The 22,067-nt window shown below is 35.1% G+C and overlaps 1 protein-coding gene across 6 annotated transcripts in view; it reads right to left on the reverse strand.

Annotated features, from left to right (window-relative positions):
* Window positions 1-7,251: 7,251 nt before the first annotated feature.
* CTNNA2 (catenin alpha 2) overlaps window positions 7,252-22,067 on the reverse strand; it is a 425,826-nt gene continuing 411,010 nt past the window's right edge. For 3 of the 6 annotated variants that reach the window (XM_015862647.3, XM_032444565.2, XM_032444564.2), the window contains 2 exons: window positions 18,140-18,283; window positions 7,252-8,443 (listed from right to left, as the gene is read on the reverse strand). In XM_015862647.3, the coding sequence (XP_015718133.2) occupies window positions 8,156-8,443; window positions 18,140-18,283 (432 nt within the window). In that variant the 3' untranslated portion in view covers window positions 7,252-8,155. The remainder of the gene's footprint in view (window positions 8,444-18,139; window positions 18,284-22,067) is intronic. The other 3 variants (XM_015862648.3, XM_085545876.1, XM_085545877.1) reach the window with 1 other exon arrangement.

The raw sequence follows: 22,067 nt of genomic DNA on the forward strand, positions 1-22,067 counted from the left end.
TCAGTAGCTTGACTGCAAACCTAAAATCCCACCACTTTTGGGAAGAATCTGAAAGCAATAAATTAAACAGCAAGGTACTCAGTGATTGAATTAATAACATAGAAAAGACTGCCTGGATAAGAAACACCAATCCTGAAAGGAAAAATAAAACTTCTATGCCATCTAAAATAGTTCGTCAACAATGAATAAAAACTACTTTTAAATTAGTTCATGCAGGTAAATTCAATGATTACTATAAGAGCATTGTGAATACAGGTTACCTATCGTGAGCAACCTCTGTAATATCCCAAAAGGCAACCTGAGTGTGAGCCTTTGAAGCTGTTACTACCACACTTAAGCTTCTTTAAAGAAGCCTACATAAAGTACTATTTCATGTCAAAAACTTCCTTTCCATTAGGGATACCTTTACCACATAGTCTCAGATAAGAATCAGCTTTCATTGGATGAAACAGGCTTTTATCATAGAAGTCTCAGAGGAAACAATTAAAAGTAGCAATAGTTGCAGCTTCTGAATAAATATATCTCTTATGCAAAGCAAAACAAAGAGAAAAGCTACTTACCCTCTACAGCATACAAAATACTTCAAGACCTTGCCACATCAACTTCCTCTCTACAAGTTTAACTCATGCCTTCATTTCCTAATTAGCTAACTAAAGCAGCAAGTCTTAATGAGGAGGGCATTATGGTGAGATAACTTCTAATGCCCAGCACATGACTCTGTGTAAGTCAATCCTAAGGTCAATTAGCAAACCGTTTTCTCAGTCAGATGTTTTTGTTAGTAAGAGCAACATAAATTAACAGGCTTTGAAACTGCCTTAAGAACGTTTTTCTTTCTTTTAACATCTGAAAAGTATTTGAGAAGGGGATTAAAAAAATTGGAGGGGGTGATTTCTCTGCAACTTTGTTAAAACTAGAACACTGTATTTTGAAATGTCTGTCTTTTGCAGCTGTATTTGAGTCTGGAAGCAGCTTTCTGCATTATCTTTCTGTAGCTGAAGGAAAGAAATTAGAACTCATTGTTACTGGTGATGCACAAAGCTATGGTAAGGGGCCATGAATTAAGCGCTTTTATCACAGCCTAATGTAGACTGTGGCTTTGCCAAAATAAGTCTCAGTGTACAGGACTTGGTTATTCAGTCTTTGTAGCAGGGTATATTTTCATGGATGCTGGAGCTCAGTGCTTTTTTCTCCTTCTCCAAGTCAGTCATTTGAAAGCTATTGAAGTACAAAATGTCATTCCTTCTGCACAACCACTTTCCATCAGCATTAGAATGCAAAACTTGTGATGTTTTTTAAAGTAATGAAGTTAGAGAACTACTTGCTTTGATTGCTGAATTCTCAAATACCAGCCCTAAAATGTTAATAGGTGAAACGCTTACACAAGCCCACCTCTGTGATGAGACTTTCCGTTGTTTCAGTCATTCAGATAAGCTGTGCCATCCACAACACACTACAGTTCCTTCATGCTGAAATAAAAGCTTTCCAACTAAAACCAGGTAATACCTATAAAAGAGAAAGAAGAGGTAATAAGGATCAGTTAAAGCTGGGAAGAAAACAATAAAGACAGAAAGAGAAAAGTGAACCAGCAAAGTTACCGAATTCAATTTTTGATGGTTGAGAAAATGCCTATGAGTTGTGAGCTTATATTACTCCTTACACCCCTCCCATAAATACTTCAAAACAGGTACTGGGATGTAGGTTGTTATGCTTTCACTTAATCATTTAACAAGTCAGTGATGTATCTAAATGAAAAATAAGGATGAGTTCTGGGAGCAACAGAAGCGTCTCAATGTACACACTGGGAAAAGCTGATTTATTTTTTTTTCCAGTGAGGTGGTGACCAATATTTAACATGCAATATAGCTAATAGATACTAATAGATATGACACATGGAGCACGCTCTGTGATCTCATGCAGAAATTGTTTCCACCAAGCTACAGTAACATAAATCTGCAGTTCAAACTGCATCCAGTGAAAGAAATTTCCCATTGTGTCTGAGATCTAGGTAATGTGATCTCTTGATACCATTGTCAATAAAGGGGAAAGAGACTAAAAACTACCCATGTACACACAAGGGTGTAAATCAGTTGAGATAATGGCACTTGGGAAAGTGGGTGGAGCTTTTCTTCCCAGGGGGAGTAAATAAATGGTTCTCTGAAATAGCTTTTCCAGCCTGTTGGCTGTTCGAACTGCAGATTTAAAACCCTGTCTTGAGGCATAAATGAAACACAGAAACCCATAGTCTTCCTTATAGCTCTATGACAAAGTCTAGTGACGTTAATTCACTCCACAAATATGTCTCTAATAATAGATATTCCATAAAGTCTCAGTTGTAGACCAGGGTCTAATTGATAATAAATATCACACATGGCAGATAGCAGGGTCTCTTTGCTCCTGAGGGTTCCTGATGCCAGACTGTGTAATACTGACTAATGCTGGGCAGTACCGTTGCTGGCAGGCTAATGAGAATGAAGAGCCTGTAAGCCTGTGTTTTAGCTGAACCAGGCTTGGTTTCCACATAGCCAAATATATAACTGTGCGTACATATATATATGAACACATAAATAAATGCAAGATGTGACTGAATAGGGTTCCAGATTATCTCAGCTCCCTTTTATCATAATCTTTCGAGGTCGTGTTTGACCTTGGGCTGTTCTACGATTCTACATGAGCTGCTCCAAAAGTAATGCCTCCTACATTATTCTGTGTGCCTGCAATATCTGAGCTGGATGTTGGTGGTATGGCAATAGAGGCTGAACCTTCTCACAAACATTCCATTACATTCTGTTGGTGTGTGACAAATGGCAGCAAAGAAGCAGTCTGACAAAATGATAATGAAGTAAGTGCATACAGAGAAAAGGTGGGGAACTGTATTCCTCCATGCAGAAAAAGTGTTACTCACTGACATTCACTAATGCTTACTGAACATTTATGGAGACCAAATAGTGGATGTGAGCACACTGAGGTGGTGGGTGGTGCATTTCACAAGTGTGACAGTGACTGTGGGAGTCACCTCTGCTGGTGCAGATGTTTATGAATGCAGCATGCAGGCTCTTGTTCACCACTGGTGAAAATGCATAGCTAATAGTGGTGAATACGTTGAAAAAATATTGCTTTGCATCTGAGAATTTACTCTATCAAGATGTGTTATTGTGCTCTTTGTGCTGATTGTAGTTTCCATGGAAATAAAAAGGAGGAATTGCATTTGAAAAAATTCCATACATATGCACTTAGTGGAAGCCAATCATCATAGTCTTCAGAGATCTTACAAAGTCAATACAGCTCACACAGAAGTTCTTGTGAACCTTAAACATATTCCAGCTAAATAAATGCAAACTGCTTTTTGGGGAGCAGATGCTACCTGCTAGAATTTCGGCCATCTAAATGTATTTGTGTCCTGAATGCTCCTGTATGTATACATGCACTCACACTAAGTATACACAAAGCATACACATAATTAATGAAAAATCATCCAATAGCTTAAGACAAATTAAAAGATTTTCTTTTTTTCTTCTCTCTCTTTTTTTTTTTTTTTTTTAAATTATATTCCTTTTAGAATCCAGAATAATGGTTCAGTGGAGGGATGGAATCATTAAGACAATTTAATACGACCTGCTGGAAATGCAGGCCAAAGAATCACTCTTTAATAATTTCTGCATGGGATGTTTCAGAAGAACAAGCCTTGGATCAAAGCCCTTCTAGAAAACTAGTTACACCTGAACATTACAGGAGGCTTCGGAAACATTGCTTTATTTCTCTTTCTTCCTCATATTTAATTCTTAGCAAAGGACAAAGCGGGTAGGTATAAAAATTTCACATTCTGCTTGATGTCTATTATTATACAGGAATTACCGAACATCACCAGACCTTTGAAATTTTACCCAGAGAATCTCATATCCCTATATTAATAGTAACTGATCACCCTTGACACCCCACCAGACATTATGAAAAAGAAGAACTAGTGCTCAAGTAATTAAATATTTATTACATTAAAACTATAACTAGAGCAGGAAAATACAACATTCCTACCTCCCACAGCTTTTATCAAGCTGTCAAGCTCTCCGTAGTTTGGTGTTAACTGAGTCATAATGAGAAAAATATCGAAAGCAGGAGAAAAGTGTGAACTCTTGCCTGAGGATGCACGTGGTCATTTAGTGAGAAAACAGGCAAATCCTTGAAACTATTACTGATCTCTGTAGTTACAAATTAGCATCAAGGTCAGCATGTTCAAATAAATGTATGCTGAAATTAACTTCTTTCATTCTAAGATGGCATATGTAGACCTATCCTTCCTTGGACATAGCTTCAACTATATTTCCCTTTTGGACAAACTATTCATGAGGATCTAACGAAAATCTTCCCTTTCTCTTTTCCAGCCTCCTGCCTTTTTCACATGTATTCTTTCTCTGCCTTGAAAAAAATAGTTGAACAACAAAGACTTTTTGAAGGCATAATTAATAATAGAGTGAAATGAGCTACATTATATTGCCTTCTTTCAGTTATAAGTAAGTGGTTTAGATTGGGTGATTGGCTTGAAAAAAACAAAACAAAACAAAAAATAACCAACAAAACAAATAGCAATGCACTTATAGTTTTTATTTTCCTTGATAATCTCATTCAAATATAAAATTTTAGATGCAAACTCATTTTGAGACTATAAATATTCATCTTAATTATTAAATGTGTGTTTCCTAGAGAGAGAGGATACTTGTTTTGGCCAGCTTTCACTTGGAGATATAAAATAATGTGATATATATAAAAATAGCTAACCAATATTTTGCCTTGTAGGACTGTTTCCAGCACTGTGTTTCCACTCGTTGGTTCACCTCTTTTTAAAATGCAAAAGAACTGAAATATCGATTGGTATTTCACATTCTTCTACATAAGAGTAGGAAGAAAATACGGGATCAAAGTGAGCCTGTGCTGAGCTTTATCCCCTACTTCCTTATTATCAAAGCATTTGTTCAACTTTAAGCATATGAATACTGCCATTTATATGCAGCCAAGCACTTAAGTTCATGTATAAATTTAAAGATCACTGTGGATTAAGGGTAAGAAATGCTATATATGAGTAATGTACTGACTTATATTACTATGCTCAGGTGTCATTTCTTTGCCCCATCCAAAACTTCCACTCCTATATATTACCATGATTTGTTCAGTTGCTCCTTAATGTAAATTATGTACTTAAATGTTATAACTCTTCTTCTCGCTTTCAAATTCTTAATTTAATAAATAAACTAATGAGGAAAAGTAATCTTAGGAAAATTATTCTTATAGTTAGGTAAAAGTTTTCAGGCTTTCTGTATTATGACGTCTGTCCCTCCTGGAGAAATAACTTATAAAAATGAAATCGTCTACTAGACCTTCTTCCGTAGCTTGTTAGGGTGGGAAGTAGGCTGAAACCCTTTCTCTAGATTTCTCCTGGCATCATACCAATAGATACAGCCACTCCTTAGATAAACATATAAGTCAATTGTTATTTGGGTTTTTCATCTCTCATTGAGAAATTACTGGCATTTGAGTAATATGAACAGTGACGACAGCATGGAAGACCATGCTAGGATGAAAACTGCCTCTAGTTCAGGGATGCCAGATCCACACTGATCTTCAAACCAGTCCTTTTGTGTACATGTATCTGCTAGATGTACATCTAGCTGAAATATGTGTTTAAGAAACTTATTATTATACTTTCTAGAAACAGGAATAGAATTGCTTCTCTTACATTAGAAATACAATCAAAAATAACGTTTTTAAGGTTGTATGTATTCATAAATATGTATGGTTTATACACATTTAGTTTGTGAACCAAGCTGATTGTCACATGAAACAGACACGGCTTCCTGATCTAAGGACCAGCACAGTTTTTCATTACGCTATTCCAGTGATATGGGTTCCCTTGTGCTAGTGGAGGACTGGCTGGACATTTCAAAATCTTTGATTCCAAAATCTTCATCCATTAGTTTTACAACAAAGATATTGAAGACATACAAGATTCCAAGGTGGAAACTGTAGGATGAACTCCTAGTTAGTGCAGTGAATAGAGTTGTTGTCATCATAACAACTGTGACACTGTAACAATGAATTCTAAATTACCTTATCTAATGAATTAATTATTGTTATCATATCAAACTTCCTGTTTGATAATTCATTTTGTCATCACTAAATCCTGTAACATATTTATTCATCTTTTAGCCTGTTTGTTGCCCTGAAGAAAGATTTTTTTTTACCATCCCCAGTCTCTTTCATGAAATTGATTCTAGATATTAATTCATATTGTCATGTATGTTTCCATGCTATACCATTTCTTTCAGAAGTGTAGATAAAATCTGCTTGATGTATACATGGGTGCTTATCTTATATGTAGTATCATCTAATAATGTCTTCTTTCTGTTTCTCCACTGATCTTTCCATTCCATTGACTTTATTGAGTCAACCACTGAACTGTTATTTTCTGGGTATTTTATTTATTTATTTATTTATGTTTGTTTTCACTGGCATCATTCTTCACTTCTCAGTGGTAAATGTTACTGTGTTACCACAGTGACATTTTGAGCAGAGATGGGCCCCATCCAAAGACAAATAATTAATCTTCAAGAAGGGCTTTCATTAAAGTGAACTAAGTTGCCCAGAATCATTATGGATTTTTACCTTCACAAAATCTAATTTTCCTTAGCATTTTGCAGACACAGTCAATATTCTGCCTGAGTGACTGGCAATGGGTTTGTCATTATGGCGAATTGTATACATATAAATATTTCTTGAATGTGCCATCCTTGACTGTGACATTTTTTTTTATTTATTTTTTTTTTTTCCCTGCAAGTACAATATTCATTTTTTTGTCTCTGTAATTTCCTGTATTAGCATTCCAATTATTTTTAGGTCATTTATTGATATCACAAGTTCCTAAAATCCACATCAGACTACAGTGAATTGTGGGGAAGGCTCTTTAAGAACTTCCCTATACATTTGACTGTATTTTGATCATATGCACAGTCTCCAGGTTTTATTGGGGAGTCTTTTTATTTTACTATATCTCTTATAACTCTGTTGAAGATTTAAACTATTTGGGTTTTGACTCATTTACCATACTTGGCAGTAGAAAAAAAAAATAAAAAAAAAAATGGTGTAATGCTGCTTTTTCTTACAAAAAAATAAAAGGAAACACAAGGCCAAATTAAGTGAGCTACCTCACCTGTGATGCAGAAGGCATCTGTGCATCTCTGCATTAAAAAAGACACACCATACAAATTGAAGATTCCAAGGTTAAATGAGTTTATTGAGTTAGTGGTTACAATGGTATTTCAGATACCTGTAATCCAAGCTACACCTACATATTTGACTCTAAGTTCTCACATTGTCAATTTCCATGTCTCAAAACATTCCACCATCAGGTCTTCTATTACTAATATAATAATAATCATCATCATCATAATTATAATATAAAAGGCAATGTCAATCACCATATTGTGCTTCATACTCCACCATAAGGAATTCAATTGGCAAAAGTAAACCTCTGTTCATATTAATGGGAAAAACTGAAACGTGAGCAATCATAACACTACTAGAATATAAAGAACAAAATATTGTTTAAAAGAAGCAATTTTAAGATGAATTAGTTTGTATCCATTTTAAAAATTCACAGACTATAATGAAAATGACTTAAAAGTTATATCATTTTATTATCGGGCCACACATTTAAGCATATTGGCTAGTACATTTTTTGCACTGGAACAGAAGCAATACAAGCTTTAAGGTCTACCATTACAATTCCTTTTTTTTTTTTCTTCTTTTTTTTTTTTTTTTTTTTTTTTCCACTTAATATACCTGCCAACCTAATGTTTCTTGCATGCATAAAAATTTCTGGGTTTAGTCTTGAATTCATTATTTAACCCAAGCAAATACTCCTGTGATGCAAATTCTTTGGCCAATTTAATGCAATAGTTTAGTTTAAAAAGTAAGCTTGGACCAAGTCCACTGAACATTGGAAGAGAATGCCCTTAAATTTTGGCACTGCAGAAAATAGTTACTTCAATAGAGCCTCAGGTTGCATGCAAATTGACACTGTTTCCCCCCCACCCCATGCCAGACGCATACAAGTCGGCAGGTATGCATACAAAAAGAATATAAAACCCTGCTGGTAAAGCTTAGTGTTTTAGAATGAATCCATAGCTTTAAATTCACTTAAGGCCTGTACAGGGGAAATATGTTTCTTCTGGGACCCTCTTCTCACTCTTGTCTGATATTCCTCTGGTTTTTCTCTCTTTACTAGAGGTTTCTTCTCAGGTGCCTTCATCTTCCAAGAAACAACTGGGGAGTTCACTGCAGCAGTACCATAGACCTTCTGATATTTAGTAGAAGCTACATATGATGCCTTCACTGTAAGAACCACAGCGTTCATCAGATTTTTAGCTGCCTGGATGAGTGAAGTGGCACTGTCCAGCTATGAAGAGAAAACAAAATGAAATATAGCAGGGTTACTCCGTGTCTGGATCACTGGATCATTCCCTTGCTGAAGTCTGGATGCTGTAAGATTTCGCTAAAGATACAAGGAGCCCTTTGAGGATTAATCAACATATTTGCAGTAATAAGCACCAGAAGCAATATGCACCATATTAGGGGAAGATTGTGGTACTTCACGTGAACATTTTTTAGTAGTTCAGAGGGAAAGCTTGTGCTGGTTGATTACACTGATTCTTTTTCTATGGGTCAAGATTCAGTTTCCTTGTTTTCCTCAAGAACAAAACCAGAAAGGACTTTTCACTTAAGCCTTTACAAATTTACTTTTAAATGTCAGAAACAACAAAATAGGTCAACAGACATTTTCCCAAGTGATCTGTTATTTATTTATTTTCACTAATTATTCCTATGAATCCCAGGACATCCACAATGATATCCGCAGGAATACCGTGAGGCCAGTGCTGAGCTTGTTCAAGAATCCCATGTGAAAAGACAAAAGGAGATGCAAAAACTCCTAAAGAATTAAAAATTTAATACAGTTAACCACATATTTTGTTTCATAACTGTAATATTTATTATTCGTGTTCACAAGTAATATTACCTTGTGATAAGCAAAGTAACTTTGTACATATACACCCATGTTTCTCCCATGCTCCAGTCTGCCTCAGGTTTATGGATACTCCAGATGTAGGAGGCCTCAAGAAGTTGTTAAACTCCAAGCCATTGGGACTTCCAATCAACAAGCTTCCATATACTGAGATCAAATACATGCCCCTGGCCAAATATTTCAAAGGAATTAAAGCAGAACATGGGACTTCCAAAGCAATATGTCAGTGTTCCAAAATATAAGCTAGGTGTTTGCCAAATCCAACTAGGCATCCTTGAATCATTAGGTGCTTAAATTTATGGATTTAAGCAGCATAGCAAACAAGTTTACTATGTAGGATGTTCAATTATCTCTGTCTCAGAATGCTTTCTACCACAGAACTCAGCTTACAGTTTTAGGAGTTTCCCCTAGTTTTTAGCAACTACTAAGGATGCAATGTTATTCTAGCTATTTAATTTTACCTCACAGAAAGTTTTTAGGTGTTTTTACCTGGAATAAAAGGCCCGTCCTCCTTCCAAACTTTTCCCACTTTATCTTTTGGGACCATACAATTACTTAACATGAAATTAAAGCAAATATTTATAAGGCATTAAATGAACACCAACAAAATTAATCCCCAACATGCTGGATCATTAACAGGAGTTCAGAATATAAATGCAGGTGAAACCTCTTTCTGAAAAGTATTGGTGACTAATGTGAAACAAGAATAGACAGTATAGGAAGCCTGCACCAAGAAGAACATTCATCTATAGACTTACCTATTACTTTGAATTCCTCATTTGTGGCCTATATTCAATATAATTCATTAAATACATAAACAGTTATATACAGAGAGGTGCAGAACAGAAAAGCATTTTGATGATTCTCACGTAGTTGGTGCCGTTTCCTGAAATACATAGTTAATTGCCTGTCCCCAGTAAGTATTTTTCTTCAGAACTAATTTACATTTTCTGTTAGTAAAAGAAACTAAGTTAAAAGATGGAAAATTATATTATATGGCAGAAACATGAATGTTCAAAAGGCAGTAATTAAATATAATTCAGTATAGTGCTATTCCATAACCATAGAATTGCTTGATTTATAACGCAATCTATGTTTGTTGGCAAATAACAGATCATACTCTATTAAATTAGGATATTCTAATTTACTGCTGAGATCTACAGTTAAACATTATTCATTGTTAAATGATTCTTTTTGAAACACCAGTGGATTGATTCTGAATATAAAGTGATACTGCCGAATAGTATTTACTTTGTAATCAGTGTGGGTAAACTGACTGGATCAAGCCTATATTGTACATTCCCATTAATTCCATTTGTTGAAGATTTCTAATAGTCTCACATATTTCATGATTTCTTTGCAGGAAAAAATAAATAAATAATAACAGTAAAAAAATTCTGGTAGCTGTTTTAAATGGAGCATATTTTAAGGAGCAGAATGATGGAAGACCGCATGCTGAAATGAGTAGGCACATAAATAAGATGCTGAAATCCATACATAGAACATAATCTACATCTTGAAATGCATTAACAATTTTATGGAGTTTATTGGTAGGATTGTGCAGAAGCATGGGTAATTCTACAAGATCAGATGAGGATTGTAATGATGTCTTTTACATATTATGCCCTTTTAATTATCCAATCTTCTGTTATAACACAGAAGGGCACCCTATTTTCACCATTATTAATCTAATTTCAACATGCAAGGACTTAGACCTTGTCCTTAATGTTTATTTGTACTGTATTGTTTTCAAGTTTTGGAAACAGAAAAGAGACATAAAAATCTGACAAGAGTATTCTGATATAATTGTTCTCCAAAATCTTCTGGTAACCATCCCACATGTCCAATTTGGCTACATAAACACTTCTAGTGATTTTCGTATTACCTCCAGCTCCATGTTTGTATTCTGGCTCAGTAAAGAAGAATTTAACTGAATGAACATCATCACTCCAATTAACATTCAGCTCTTAATACACTGCTGTGTTACTTCAGTTTAAGCTGTGCTTAAAAAGCACAGATACAATGGCGTAAGAACTGGAGAGAACATAACAAACCTCAAGAATAAAAAATGTTTCATGGCAAAGATTCAGGCAGCTGCTTTCTACTAATAAGCAAATGACTGAAAATGAACTAAGTCAGCAAGTAGGTGGTAACATATAAGTTTAACAGATTCATATCATATCACTGAATCATAGAATGCCCTAGGCTGAAAGGGACCATAATCATCATCTAGCTTCAACCCCCCTGCTATGTGCAGGGTCACCAACTACCAGGCCAGGCTGCCCAGAGCCACATCCAGCCTGGTCTAGAGAAAGACATAAAAGAACATAACGGCTGGAAGGTAAAGTATGCGATTTTAGTTATTAATTAGCTGAAAAACTTTAGTAGCGATAGTAATTAATCGCAAAATATAATGATTATATCTTTAGAAATTGTGAAATCAATATTGAAAGTTTTTTGCTTAGTATGTATATTCAAGTTTATCATAACTATTGGAGATTTTTTAATTACGTGATTTCAGAGAGCCCATCTGTCACTTAGGGAGCTTAATGTTAACAGTGGCGCACACTGACCTTGGAACATATGAGTGCAAAAAATGGTATTCATAATTATTGATAAATAAAGTTTAGTCTGTTTACTTGGTATAACTTGTGAGGAGCAACTTCTATTTAATATGTTGCACCAGAGGAAGTTTATCTTGGACATTAGGGAGACATTCTTCAAGGAGAGAGTGATTAAGTGTTGGAATGGGCTGCCTAGGGCTCCACATCTCTGGAGGTATTTAAGATGTGTGGATGAGGCACTGAGGGACATGGTTTAGTTACAGGACTCAGTAGGTCAGGTTGATGGTTGGACTTGGTGATCTTTACAGACTTCTCTAACCCAGACTGAACCAGGATTCTATATTGAAAAAGAACCTGCAACTCTTTGAATACTCTTGGCTAGAACTTGATTTGTAAGCAATTAGCAGATAATTTATGCACTGTCAAGCCATTAAGGCTGACTACCTGAATTCCCCACTTCTCCTCATTTTTGAAGCAAGCTTGTTACTACAAACCAAAAGTCAATTAACACCTTCTACTGCAACAAAGTTTACATGAAGCAATTATGAATTGGGAGGGTGAATCAAAAATAATATTTTCCAAGGTTAACCTGTTATACAAAAGAACACTTTCCTCTCAACTGTGCTTAGTCTTAAATATAGCACTATATATGTAAGATAAGTATATAAATATAAGAAAAAGATTATATTCATAATATTCACATCTTATTCTTCCTTAGCACATTGCATGCATAAACATGATACTATTACTGACAGCCAATGTAAGAACGGCCTGTTCGCTATTCAGATGCACTCATCCCTATGGTGGGAGACATCTGCTATTTTTCAGCATTAATACCCAGTGCCTGAAGCCGTATTTCCATCAGTCGCTTGAGAATATGCATTAGGATTTTCCTAGATGTTCAGCTATTGTGAGAAAACTATCACTTCTATTTGAATTTCTCTATCAAGAAAAAAATCATTATTTGGAAAACAAAGTGGTTGCAATGGGGTTAAAAGGGGATTAGTGGCTACACAGGAAAATGGAATTATGATGTTCCTATTTTTTTAGCTATTCATTGTCATATTTGATTGTGATTAACTTACTCCTTAAGCCATGATGTATATTAAATTGTGTTGTTCAGGACACTCTGGTATTGCCAAACACAGAAGATATTTAGCCTCTCTAAACTGAAAACTCCCACCCCGGGCTTGAATTTGACTACCCTCATGGTAAAATGTTTTTCATGATCTCTAACTGGAATTTCCCACATCTGAACTTCTATCCATTGCCTCTTGTCCTGTCACCATGCACCCGTCAGAAGTCTGGCTCTTTTGTATACTTAGTGTATTGTGGTAGACAACAATATCTTGCCCTTGTCTTCTCCTCTGTATTCATGTAAACATATCTACCAAAGAAGTGTAGACGATGCTGATGATCAGTTTCACTGCTATATGAACAAGTCTTTTATCAAAAGGAAAATATATATATATATATGAGTAACTGTAAAACTGAGGAAAATATCATCACTTATTGATGTATGTTTAATAGACCACGCAAGTTGTTTACGTACAACACCAGTTTGTCCAGGAAATATTCATGTTATCTTAGGAAATCCTAATTTACTTTGCCTATGTTTTGAGATTCAGTGTTTTATACAGCATTTTGCTTGAACAGCAATTGAGAAGTAGTTGCAACGATATGATCCACATACCCTGAACAGTTTACGTGCTTTTAACCTGAGGACAATAGTTCCCATACAAATTAATTCAACCCTTTCTTCAAAATCTTACCTCCAAATCAGAATGTATGGAGAGAAGATGGAAGTATAATTTCATCAGTGACTTGAAAAAACGGTGAAATTAAAGAGCATTTGCACGGAGCTTCTTTTCTTACATGATTCTGGATGAACCTAAATATCATGCAGTTGTCTATACTTGCCTGACGTCAAAAATTGTGACTGAATATCTTTTAATATTTATCAGAATCCAAGAACTGTTCGCGGCAGTAGAATACTCAGAAGCAGGTTTTCAGATGTCTACAACTGATAAATTGTTCTAATAATGTAGGCATGAAAAGTGGGTCTGCTTATAAAAAAATTCAGATGACGTGTTCAGAGACCTATGCAAGGTCGATTTCTATAAATGAATTCTTATCCTTGCTCATCCTATGTAGATCCAGTTGTTGGACCAAAGCATTTCAGTTTCCTTCTGTACTTGGTGGAGAAGATCGAGCCATGATGTATTTGAGATCTTTAATGAGCTAATTTACTGTGAGTACCTCTCCTCTTTGATTAAACTTAAACATATTAAATTGAATTAGAATTCTAAAGACAATACAGTGAACTTAGGCCTAGATGTTCAGCATTTCTGATAAGCTGTATTCACTTTTTTACTTAAATGTTCAAGAATTTAAACATGAATAGTTTTGAGATTAATTTCCTTAATTGTTTTTTTTCATCCCCCAAATCGTCAAATGTCAGAAATGATAAAGCTGCATTCTAATGAGGTTGGAACTTACTTAAAAGCTACTTTACTTAGGTAAATATTCTTACAAAACAATTTCAATATTTCTCTCCAGCAAAAAGTAGGTAACTTCCTTTCTGCTACAGCTATGTTCATAGAAAGCTGACATCAATTACCTATGAATACACAACCTTCAAAGACCCCCAAGACTAAATCCCCTCTGCATGGTTTTGTTCATCTGACTACACCTTGTTACTAATCTGAGTAGAAAAGCCTATTGTTCTCCATCAATGATAAAGGAAGTCTGGAGTGAGCAACTCAGATACAGACATTTACACTTGGATGGATTAATCTCTTTCTACTTAACAATGGACAGAACAGTCAAAACCTCTTCATAATTTGTGTTTCCGAATAATGAAATACTCATTTTTCCTCACACTATTGACTCATTCTTACTTTTTTATTCTTTTTATTTTTTAACTTGAGTAGGGTAGTCTCCATTTGTTACTGCAAGGTCACTTTCCCACTTTAACAAAAGAAAATGTGCTTCTTTACAGTGATCTCTTTCTCCTCATCTTGAAATTTCCCAAGTCTTGGAGGGGCATAAGGAGTCTAAAACTCATCGTTATTGTACAGATCAAGGGTATATTAGTGTGCTTGCTTGGATGTGCTCAGATAGGATGGATACAAATTCAAAGGATTTTGATCAAAGAGAATAATATTTAATGACGCTGAGTTTGAACTGCCCCAGGAATAAATGCCTGGGGTGTTAGGGTAGCCCTACTTTCCTCTGAAACTCTATACTCAGTCCAAATACTACTGAGCATTTTGTTGGCAATTCAGATGAGCTGAGGTCAATGTTTAAAAGGATTGCAGTCTAAATCAACATAAAGAGTCCCCTAGAATGCTTGTGCACTATCATCCACACTTCTTTTGCTTAAACAAGATTAAATCAAAAGTAATTCCTGTTGAGTCAGTGGCATTACACCTGCCTAAAACTGAAATAAGAGAGGGCAGGGTGATGAGCATCTATATGCCAGCTGACACCGTTTGGAAACAGATGGTGCATTTCACAGCTCTCCCTCACTTCTTATACAGAAAAAGAAGAAGGTAAGAACCAACCCACAAAGGTTTAATTCAGCTTGTGAGAGAAATCAGCCTGGAAAATACAGAAAATGTGGGAATTATAACTAACCATCTTAATCATACTGAAAAAACGTTTGATCTTCGTATATGATCTACATTGTTAAAGTACTGTTAACATCTCTAACAGTGTGACTGAGAAACAAGGCTGTAAATTCGATGCTGACCTGCTTAAATGCAAAGGTATAAATTTACTAATTTCTGGCTTGGGTTGGAGTCACTAACACAGCTTGTGGATGGCAGCTTAAACCAATGCAATTTTAAAGAATGCTTTATTTTTATAATCAGAGAATGTAAATTGTATTTAGGTATTTAACAAATTTAAATCAGCATATATTGAAATGAGTTGCTAAGATATTTGTTTTCAAGAGTTTTCAATAAGCAAAATTACCTGAAAACTGTATTACTATATTTCACTTTTATTTATGTATATGTAAGTAATATAATGTTTCTTTTAGTATTATGAATGCCAGAATACACATTTAAGCCAGTGTTGTAAAATACAAGAAGCTGTGCGCTTTAGACATTTTAATTTTTATACTTAAAAAAAAAAATAAAATTAATTTCAGAGGAGAATTAGCACAGTAAGTGTAAAATTAAGCTATTTATTCTCCCAGTGAGGTTACTCAGGCAAATCCACAGCCTGGGGTTGCATGACTAAAATTTAGTATTAGATTTGGTTGAGGAAGATTCTAGATTAATTATCAAAATACTTTACAGTACTTTACTTTGCATATCACTGCCTATGCAAACTCCCCTGTATATATAAATATGCCAACTTCTGATTTGCTCATCTTACAAGATAAATGCAGAGAGCAATTTTCTTTGGATTTAAAGTAATCCACTGACATCTCTGTTTCATAATATCCCCCACAGTATCTCTAATTCACCTTAATTACTGAATAATACCAATTCTGATCTCCCATTCCAAATCCTTATACCACTTCTAAAAAGAATTTATCTCTGTATGCTACCAATATGTTTTCATATAATTGCAGTGAGATTAGGGGCACTGTTCAGTTGGTCTTCACATTTTGCCAATTCTTTGCAAAACTCAAAGTCTCCTACATTAGACAAGAATAATTATATGATAATAATAATAATAATAATAATAATAATAATAATAATAATAATAATAATAATCTGTAAACTCATCAACAGAAAACATACTTTGGATATTGATTAAGTTTACCCACAAAGCATTTGCCTCTCAGTAGTCCAAACCTCAAACTCTGCTGAGGTTTTCAGCTGTTGAAATTCCTACAAAGATTTCCCAGCACAACATTACAAATTGACTAACCTGTTTTTGCTTTTCTTCTCAAAAGATCAAAGTTTGCCAGGAAAGCTAAATTTTCTAGACACGTTTTTGGCTATGCATAGGAAGATTTGGAGACTTCATTGCTTTTACTAAAAGGAATAAGCAGTAATAATAAAACTATTTGTAAATGTTATTCAAAACTTGAGGAGCCAATTATTTATCCATGACCCTTATTTTTCTCTCAAACAGAAACAGTTATTAGTGAAATTCTGGCAGCTTGCTAAACAAGATATTTGTCCTTCTAGAATTTCACTCAGATCTCCTGTGCATTCATGCAAAGAGCATCACTGAGTCATCAGGGGGGATACCCATCCATCACTAGTGACCAATTCCCAATATATGTCAGTGACCAGAAGATGGAAGGCTCTGCATCCTATTCCCAATTCCTCAAAGCCACCTAGTCACCTGAAAATAGAAGTATTTCATCAATCAGACTACCGACCACCTCTGCTGCAAAGGCTGTGATTGCGCTCTCTGATTTATAGACTATGCATTACTGCCTTTTAGTGCCTTTTACTGTGATATGACATGGCCCCACATGGAGCTGATAAAGAGCGTTAAAGGAACACAGTCAGATTTGTGTATCCCCAGGGACCAGTATCTTCGTATGACCCTTCTTCTGCCCTTTAGTCTGACATCTTGACAGCTTGAGTAGATACCCAAGAGGCAGAACAAGAAAGGAAGGAAGATCTTCGTAGTCCATCTCGTACTTTTTTAAAATGCTGAGGGATATTAAAACAGTGAAACAGCAATACTTGGGGCAAAGAAAAACAGGTTATAAGAATAATAAGACAAGACTTTAAAGTAAAATAGTAATGTATAGGTAGTGAAAGTACCAAGAAATCCAGACAGCAACAATCCTTTCAATCTCAAGTTCACATCACATAAAAAAATCAAAAACTTGGATTCATAAATTCAAACATTAAGAACTGATTAATCTCTTGGGGTTTGATTTTCTGCTTACAATTTTCTTACAAATTTTATTTTTTTTCTATTTTTCTATTATTTTCTGTAATTGGCATGCTGTCAATAGACAGATTCACAAACATTCTGGATTAAGCAAATTAAAATCAGTAATAGCAAATACAGAAAATAAAAATCCTGTCCTGTAGAAATTATTGTTACCCATAGTAAATGATGATTAGCATATAAATACCACCATCCATTTTTAATCACAAAGTGCTGGCTCAACATTACTACAATTAAATTAATGGAAAATTAACAACTGAGTTTAAGGTGATCAGAGAATACCTTTTCACAGTGTAAAGTAAACAAGTCAGAAGGATTGGTTTAACCACCTGTAAATGGATCACCTCTGCAAACAAACATCATCTTTGTTCTATAGACGACTTTAAGAATTCAGAATGGGCAGGTAATGAATTTTCACTGGTGACTAAAGCAATACATGCAGTTCATTCTGTGATCCAGTGGTTAATAAAAAGATTTAAAAAATAATAATAATAATAATAAAAAAATAATAATAAAAAAAAATTGGGAAGAAAAAAAAAACAAACAAACAAATACCAAAACACATTTTCTCATCCCTCCACCCACAGTCCTATAGAGAGAGTTAAAGACAGAGATGAGAGAGGAGGTTACTCACCGTTGAGGAGTCACTGCTTCCGGCCTCAAGCGTAGCTCCCTCAGCACAGGTAGGTGGGTGGGTAGAAAGTTGACTAGCCCTACTCCCATCTATGCCATCGCACTCTACCTCATAAAAGGTAGTGAAAGTGCTCTGAACTCCAGTCTGATTTCCGAGAGATACAGAAAAGAGAGAGTGAGAGAGAGAGCAAGAGAAATACTGCGCCGTAGCGTAGAGGTGAGGAGAGAGGAAAACGTGTGCTGAAGGAGCTATGCTTGGTCAAGGAAACAGGGACTCTTCCACGCTGAGTAACCCTGCTGTCTGGTGGTTCCTCTCACTTGCTCCCATAGCACAGGTTAGGCATGCAACCCTAAGTGGAATTGCTCATTGGGAAGAAGAAACATTTTGTCACTTTTGGGGGAAAAAGAAATCAGAATCCTTTCTATCAGAAAGGATAGAAAGTTCTAACCTCATTAAAGGCTGAATGACATCAGATTGGGCATGGTTTTTATTGACCTTTTTTAGAGTACCATTATTTTAGGAATGGTTTGGAAAAGCACTTCAAAACAGGAACACTGAGGCAATGACTCCAACAGAAATTACACTCATGTCCATCAGTGCTTAATTTGACAGATAAAAGTCAACACTGCAGCTCACTGGACTCATCATTGAACAGAATCCAGGGGAGGCCACCTTCAGCAGTATTTGAAGGAGGATGGGAAAGAATTATTTTCTTCTCACACTGAACGGACAAACTGTGCTGAGAGAACAAGTGAGGGAAGTATAAAAAGTCTGGGCATATATTTATTTACAGAGCACACTTTAAGTTCCAGAATTCTGGAAATTCCAATTTCCAGAATTGCAAAGTGTTGTTGCTTTTAAAGACTTCATAGTTTTAGACAATGAAAACATTATAGGCTGCAGCACATTTTTTTTTCAAACAACAAACCCAGATCTGAAACTGAAGGGCTTAAAAAGGGATATTCATTCTAATTTATTGCAAATGGAATATTTATCATTCAAATTCTGGACAAGCAAGTTTGAGAGGAAATATAATTGCTTATATATAATCTAGCCGTGTACTGAAATGGAAGAAAAAAAATAGCATATACTGTTAAAATAACTCCATTAAATAAACCTGCTCAGAGAATGAGAGACTATTCAGTACCAGTAAAAAGCACTAGTAAAGGAACCCGCTTTTTGGAAGATGAAAAAAAGAATGCTCCTTAAATGTCTCTTAAAAAAATGTATTAAAAGCACACAGTTAAGGCTGACATTTTCCCCTAGGTATTTTCTTGTTACAAGGATCATGTAAATTGGAACCTAATCATGATTATTGTTTTAATCTTAGTCATGATTAATGTGTACTCCCTGCTCTGTTTGCATGCTCTCTGTTTTTATCTATTTTCCTGCTACCAAAAAAAAAAAAGCAACAAAAAAAACCCACAAGTGCCTGACTACTGTCTCATACTAGTCACTTCATCCAACAACAGAGATCAGGTACTTTTCTTCTCAATCTTCAAAGCTTTTATCACAGTCTAGAACTGTAGTATTTGCAGCTGCTATTTTAAAGCAGTGGATTTCAAAACTCAACACATTAACTAGTCCAGCCAACTAAATGAAGATTTATTGTGATTGTTAGAGATGATATATAACCTCAGGAACACAATGCAAAGCTAGGCTGCAGTTGTTTAATGCAAAGTGATGATAGTGCTGTGAATTTCAGTTCAGAATTAAATTAAACATATGCCTAACCAATTTCTTGTAACATAATCTTAATTTCAAGCCACTTGTATATGTGAAGATAGGGAAGATGAAAAACACATCCTCTTATAAAGGAGTAGATTATGATATACCATTCTAAGCATCATGACCTACTGTTAAAAGGCTTTTCACTATAGGTCCTGCTTTCCAATTTCTAGTATGTAATTCTATTAGTCCCCCAGAAAGAAAAGAAATATTGAACTTTTAAAGGCTTTTATGGTAAAATATACCACATTAATTCACAAGTCAGGTACCCTATGACCTGATCATTGCACCACAGTTGTTTTTGCCAAATAAAGTAGGAATAAATTTGGAACTCTTGTGACCAGCAGACCTTCAGAAGCCTCTAATCAAGCATTGCCATTCTGATTAAAAGAAGGATGTTCAGAGATTATATTCTTAAAAAATTACATTTGTAGCAGCAGTTCTAAGAAATCCTAAAAAGAAATATATACATATTTTAAATTGGAATAGAAACATATGGATGTAGCACAACTTGCTTCTGGGAAACTGAGGATGGCTGAGGATATTTTCAAGGAAGAAAACAAGAAATGTGGTAGATTTTGTCATTAAAATATGGTATAAACAACAGTACGTAGCAGATCATACCCAAATGGTATTTTGGCCTAGCACTTCTCAAATCTGAAACCTTGTTTTGATCAGTTTAGTATAATATCTGTAGTTGATAAGATGATAATTAAAGAGGAAAAAAGACTGATTTGTGAGCAGATGTTAGAACAGATAACTTGTCTAAACAGCGAACAAAAGCAGAGTGTTAATATACTTAAATGAAAATATTTTAAAAATGTACTTAATTTCAAAGAAGGAGAAAAATCTTCCAAGTGAAGATTTTATACAAAGGAATATCACTGAGATTAATTAAATGAATACATGTAAGTGCAAAGAGACAGCAAATGAAGACTTAAAAATCTTTCTAAATATAAGTGAAGCTCAACTGCATAAGAAAGCTCTGTAAACCCAGAGGAGGTGATTGGTTTGATAACTTGCAACTAGCAATCAAGGGGAAAAAATGGTTCCATATTCATTTTGACATCAAAGATCTCTTGGAAAAAACACTGAAATATTTTCTTTCTTGCTTAAGAAGATGAACAGATTGTGAGGATTAAGTAGAAACTATTAAGGTACCAGTTGATACCAACTATGAAGTTTGAGAACAGTAAGGCAGTGAAAGACAGGGAGGTGTACCAACTGCATTGAACCATTCCATGTTTTATTGATATACCTACAGAAGGTAAAAATGGATGTATCTTAAGAAACTGAAACAACTTGAAAAGAGCATTCCAAAACACCAAGCTGACATATAGCATAAAAGATTAAGATCGCAACACAGACACACACCTGACCCAAAGATGTCCTGTTGCTGTAGTAGATCAACTTGATGGATTGATTGCAAAATCTTTTTTGCTCATTAACCGCCACATTCAAAGAATAATAAAACCTATTATGTAGAATCCTAGAATCTTTTAAGTTGGAAGGAAGGGAAAGGTCATCTAGTCCAACTCCCTTGCAATGAACAGAAAGACTTACAGATCCATCTGTTTAGAGGCCCATTCAGCCATCCCCCAGGTGTCTCCAGGGATGAGGCAACCACCATCTACTCTCTGGGCAACCTGTGTCAGGTTACAACCTTACTGTAAAAAACTCACTCTTTTTATCTATCCTATCTATGCTTTTATCCTCCTCACTTACAACCTTATTGTAAAAAAATAAAAATCTTCCTTATTCCAATCAAATCTAACATCCATCTGACTCCAATCAGAGAATCATAGAACGACTTACATTGAAAGGGACCCCAAGGATAATCAAGCTCTTTGTGAATTTGAAATAGCACAGAAGTCTTCTCGTACATCAGTTTTTACAGGCGTAGTCCATGGCATGTAAGAGCGGTTTCCACGCCTTGCTAATTATTGCAAGGCTGGTGCAGTTTGTATCTCATAAAGATACGAATATGGAAGTGCAATATGGAAAGTTCCATCTTTCCAGCTTATACCTCAATCATTTAATGTGGCACAGAATAGGGAAACTAGCAGGACTGAAACTACAGATGCTTCAATAGCAGATAGGCTTTGGGTTTCTGAGTGGCTACTATTTTAAAAATAAATATAGTAAATGATGAATTTTATGTTGAGGTTCAAATCTAAAATACCTTTCTATGATAATATGT

Source organism: Coturnix japonica, chromosome 4 (assembly GCF_054131305.1).
Source record: "Coturnix japonica strain WE chromosome 4, WE-NBRP24, whole genome shotgun sequence".
In the NCBI taxonomy this organism is placed as follows: domain Eukaryota; kingdom Metazoa; phylum Chordata; class Aves; order Galliformes; family Phasianidae; genus Coturnix; species Coturnix japonica.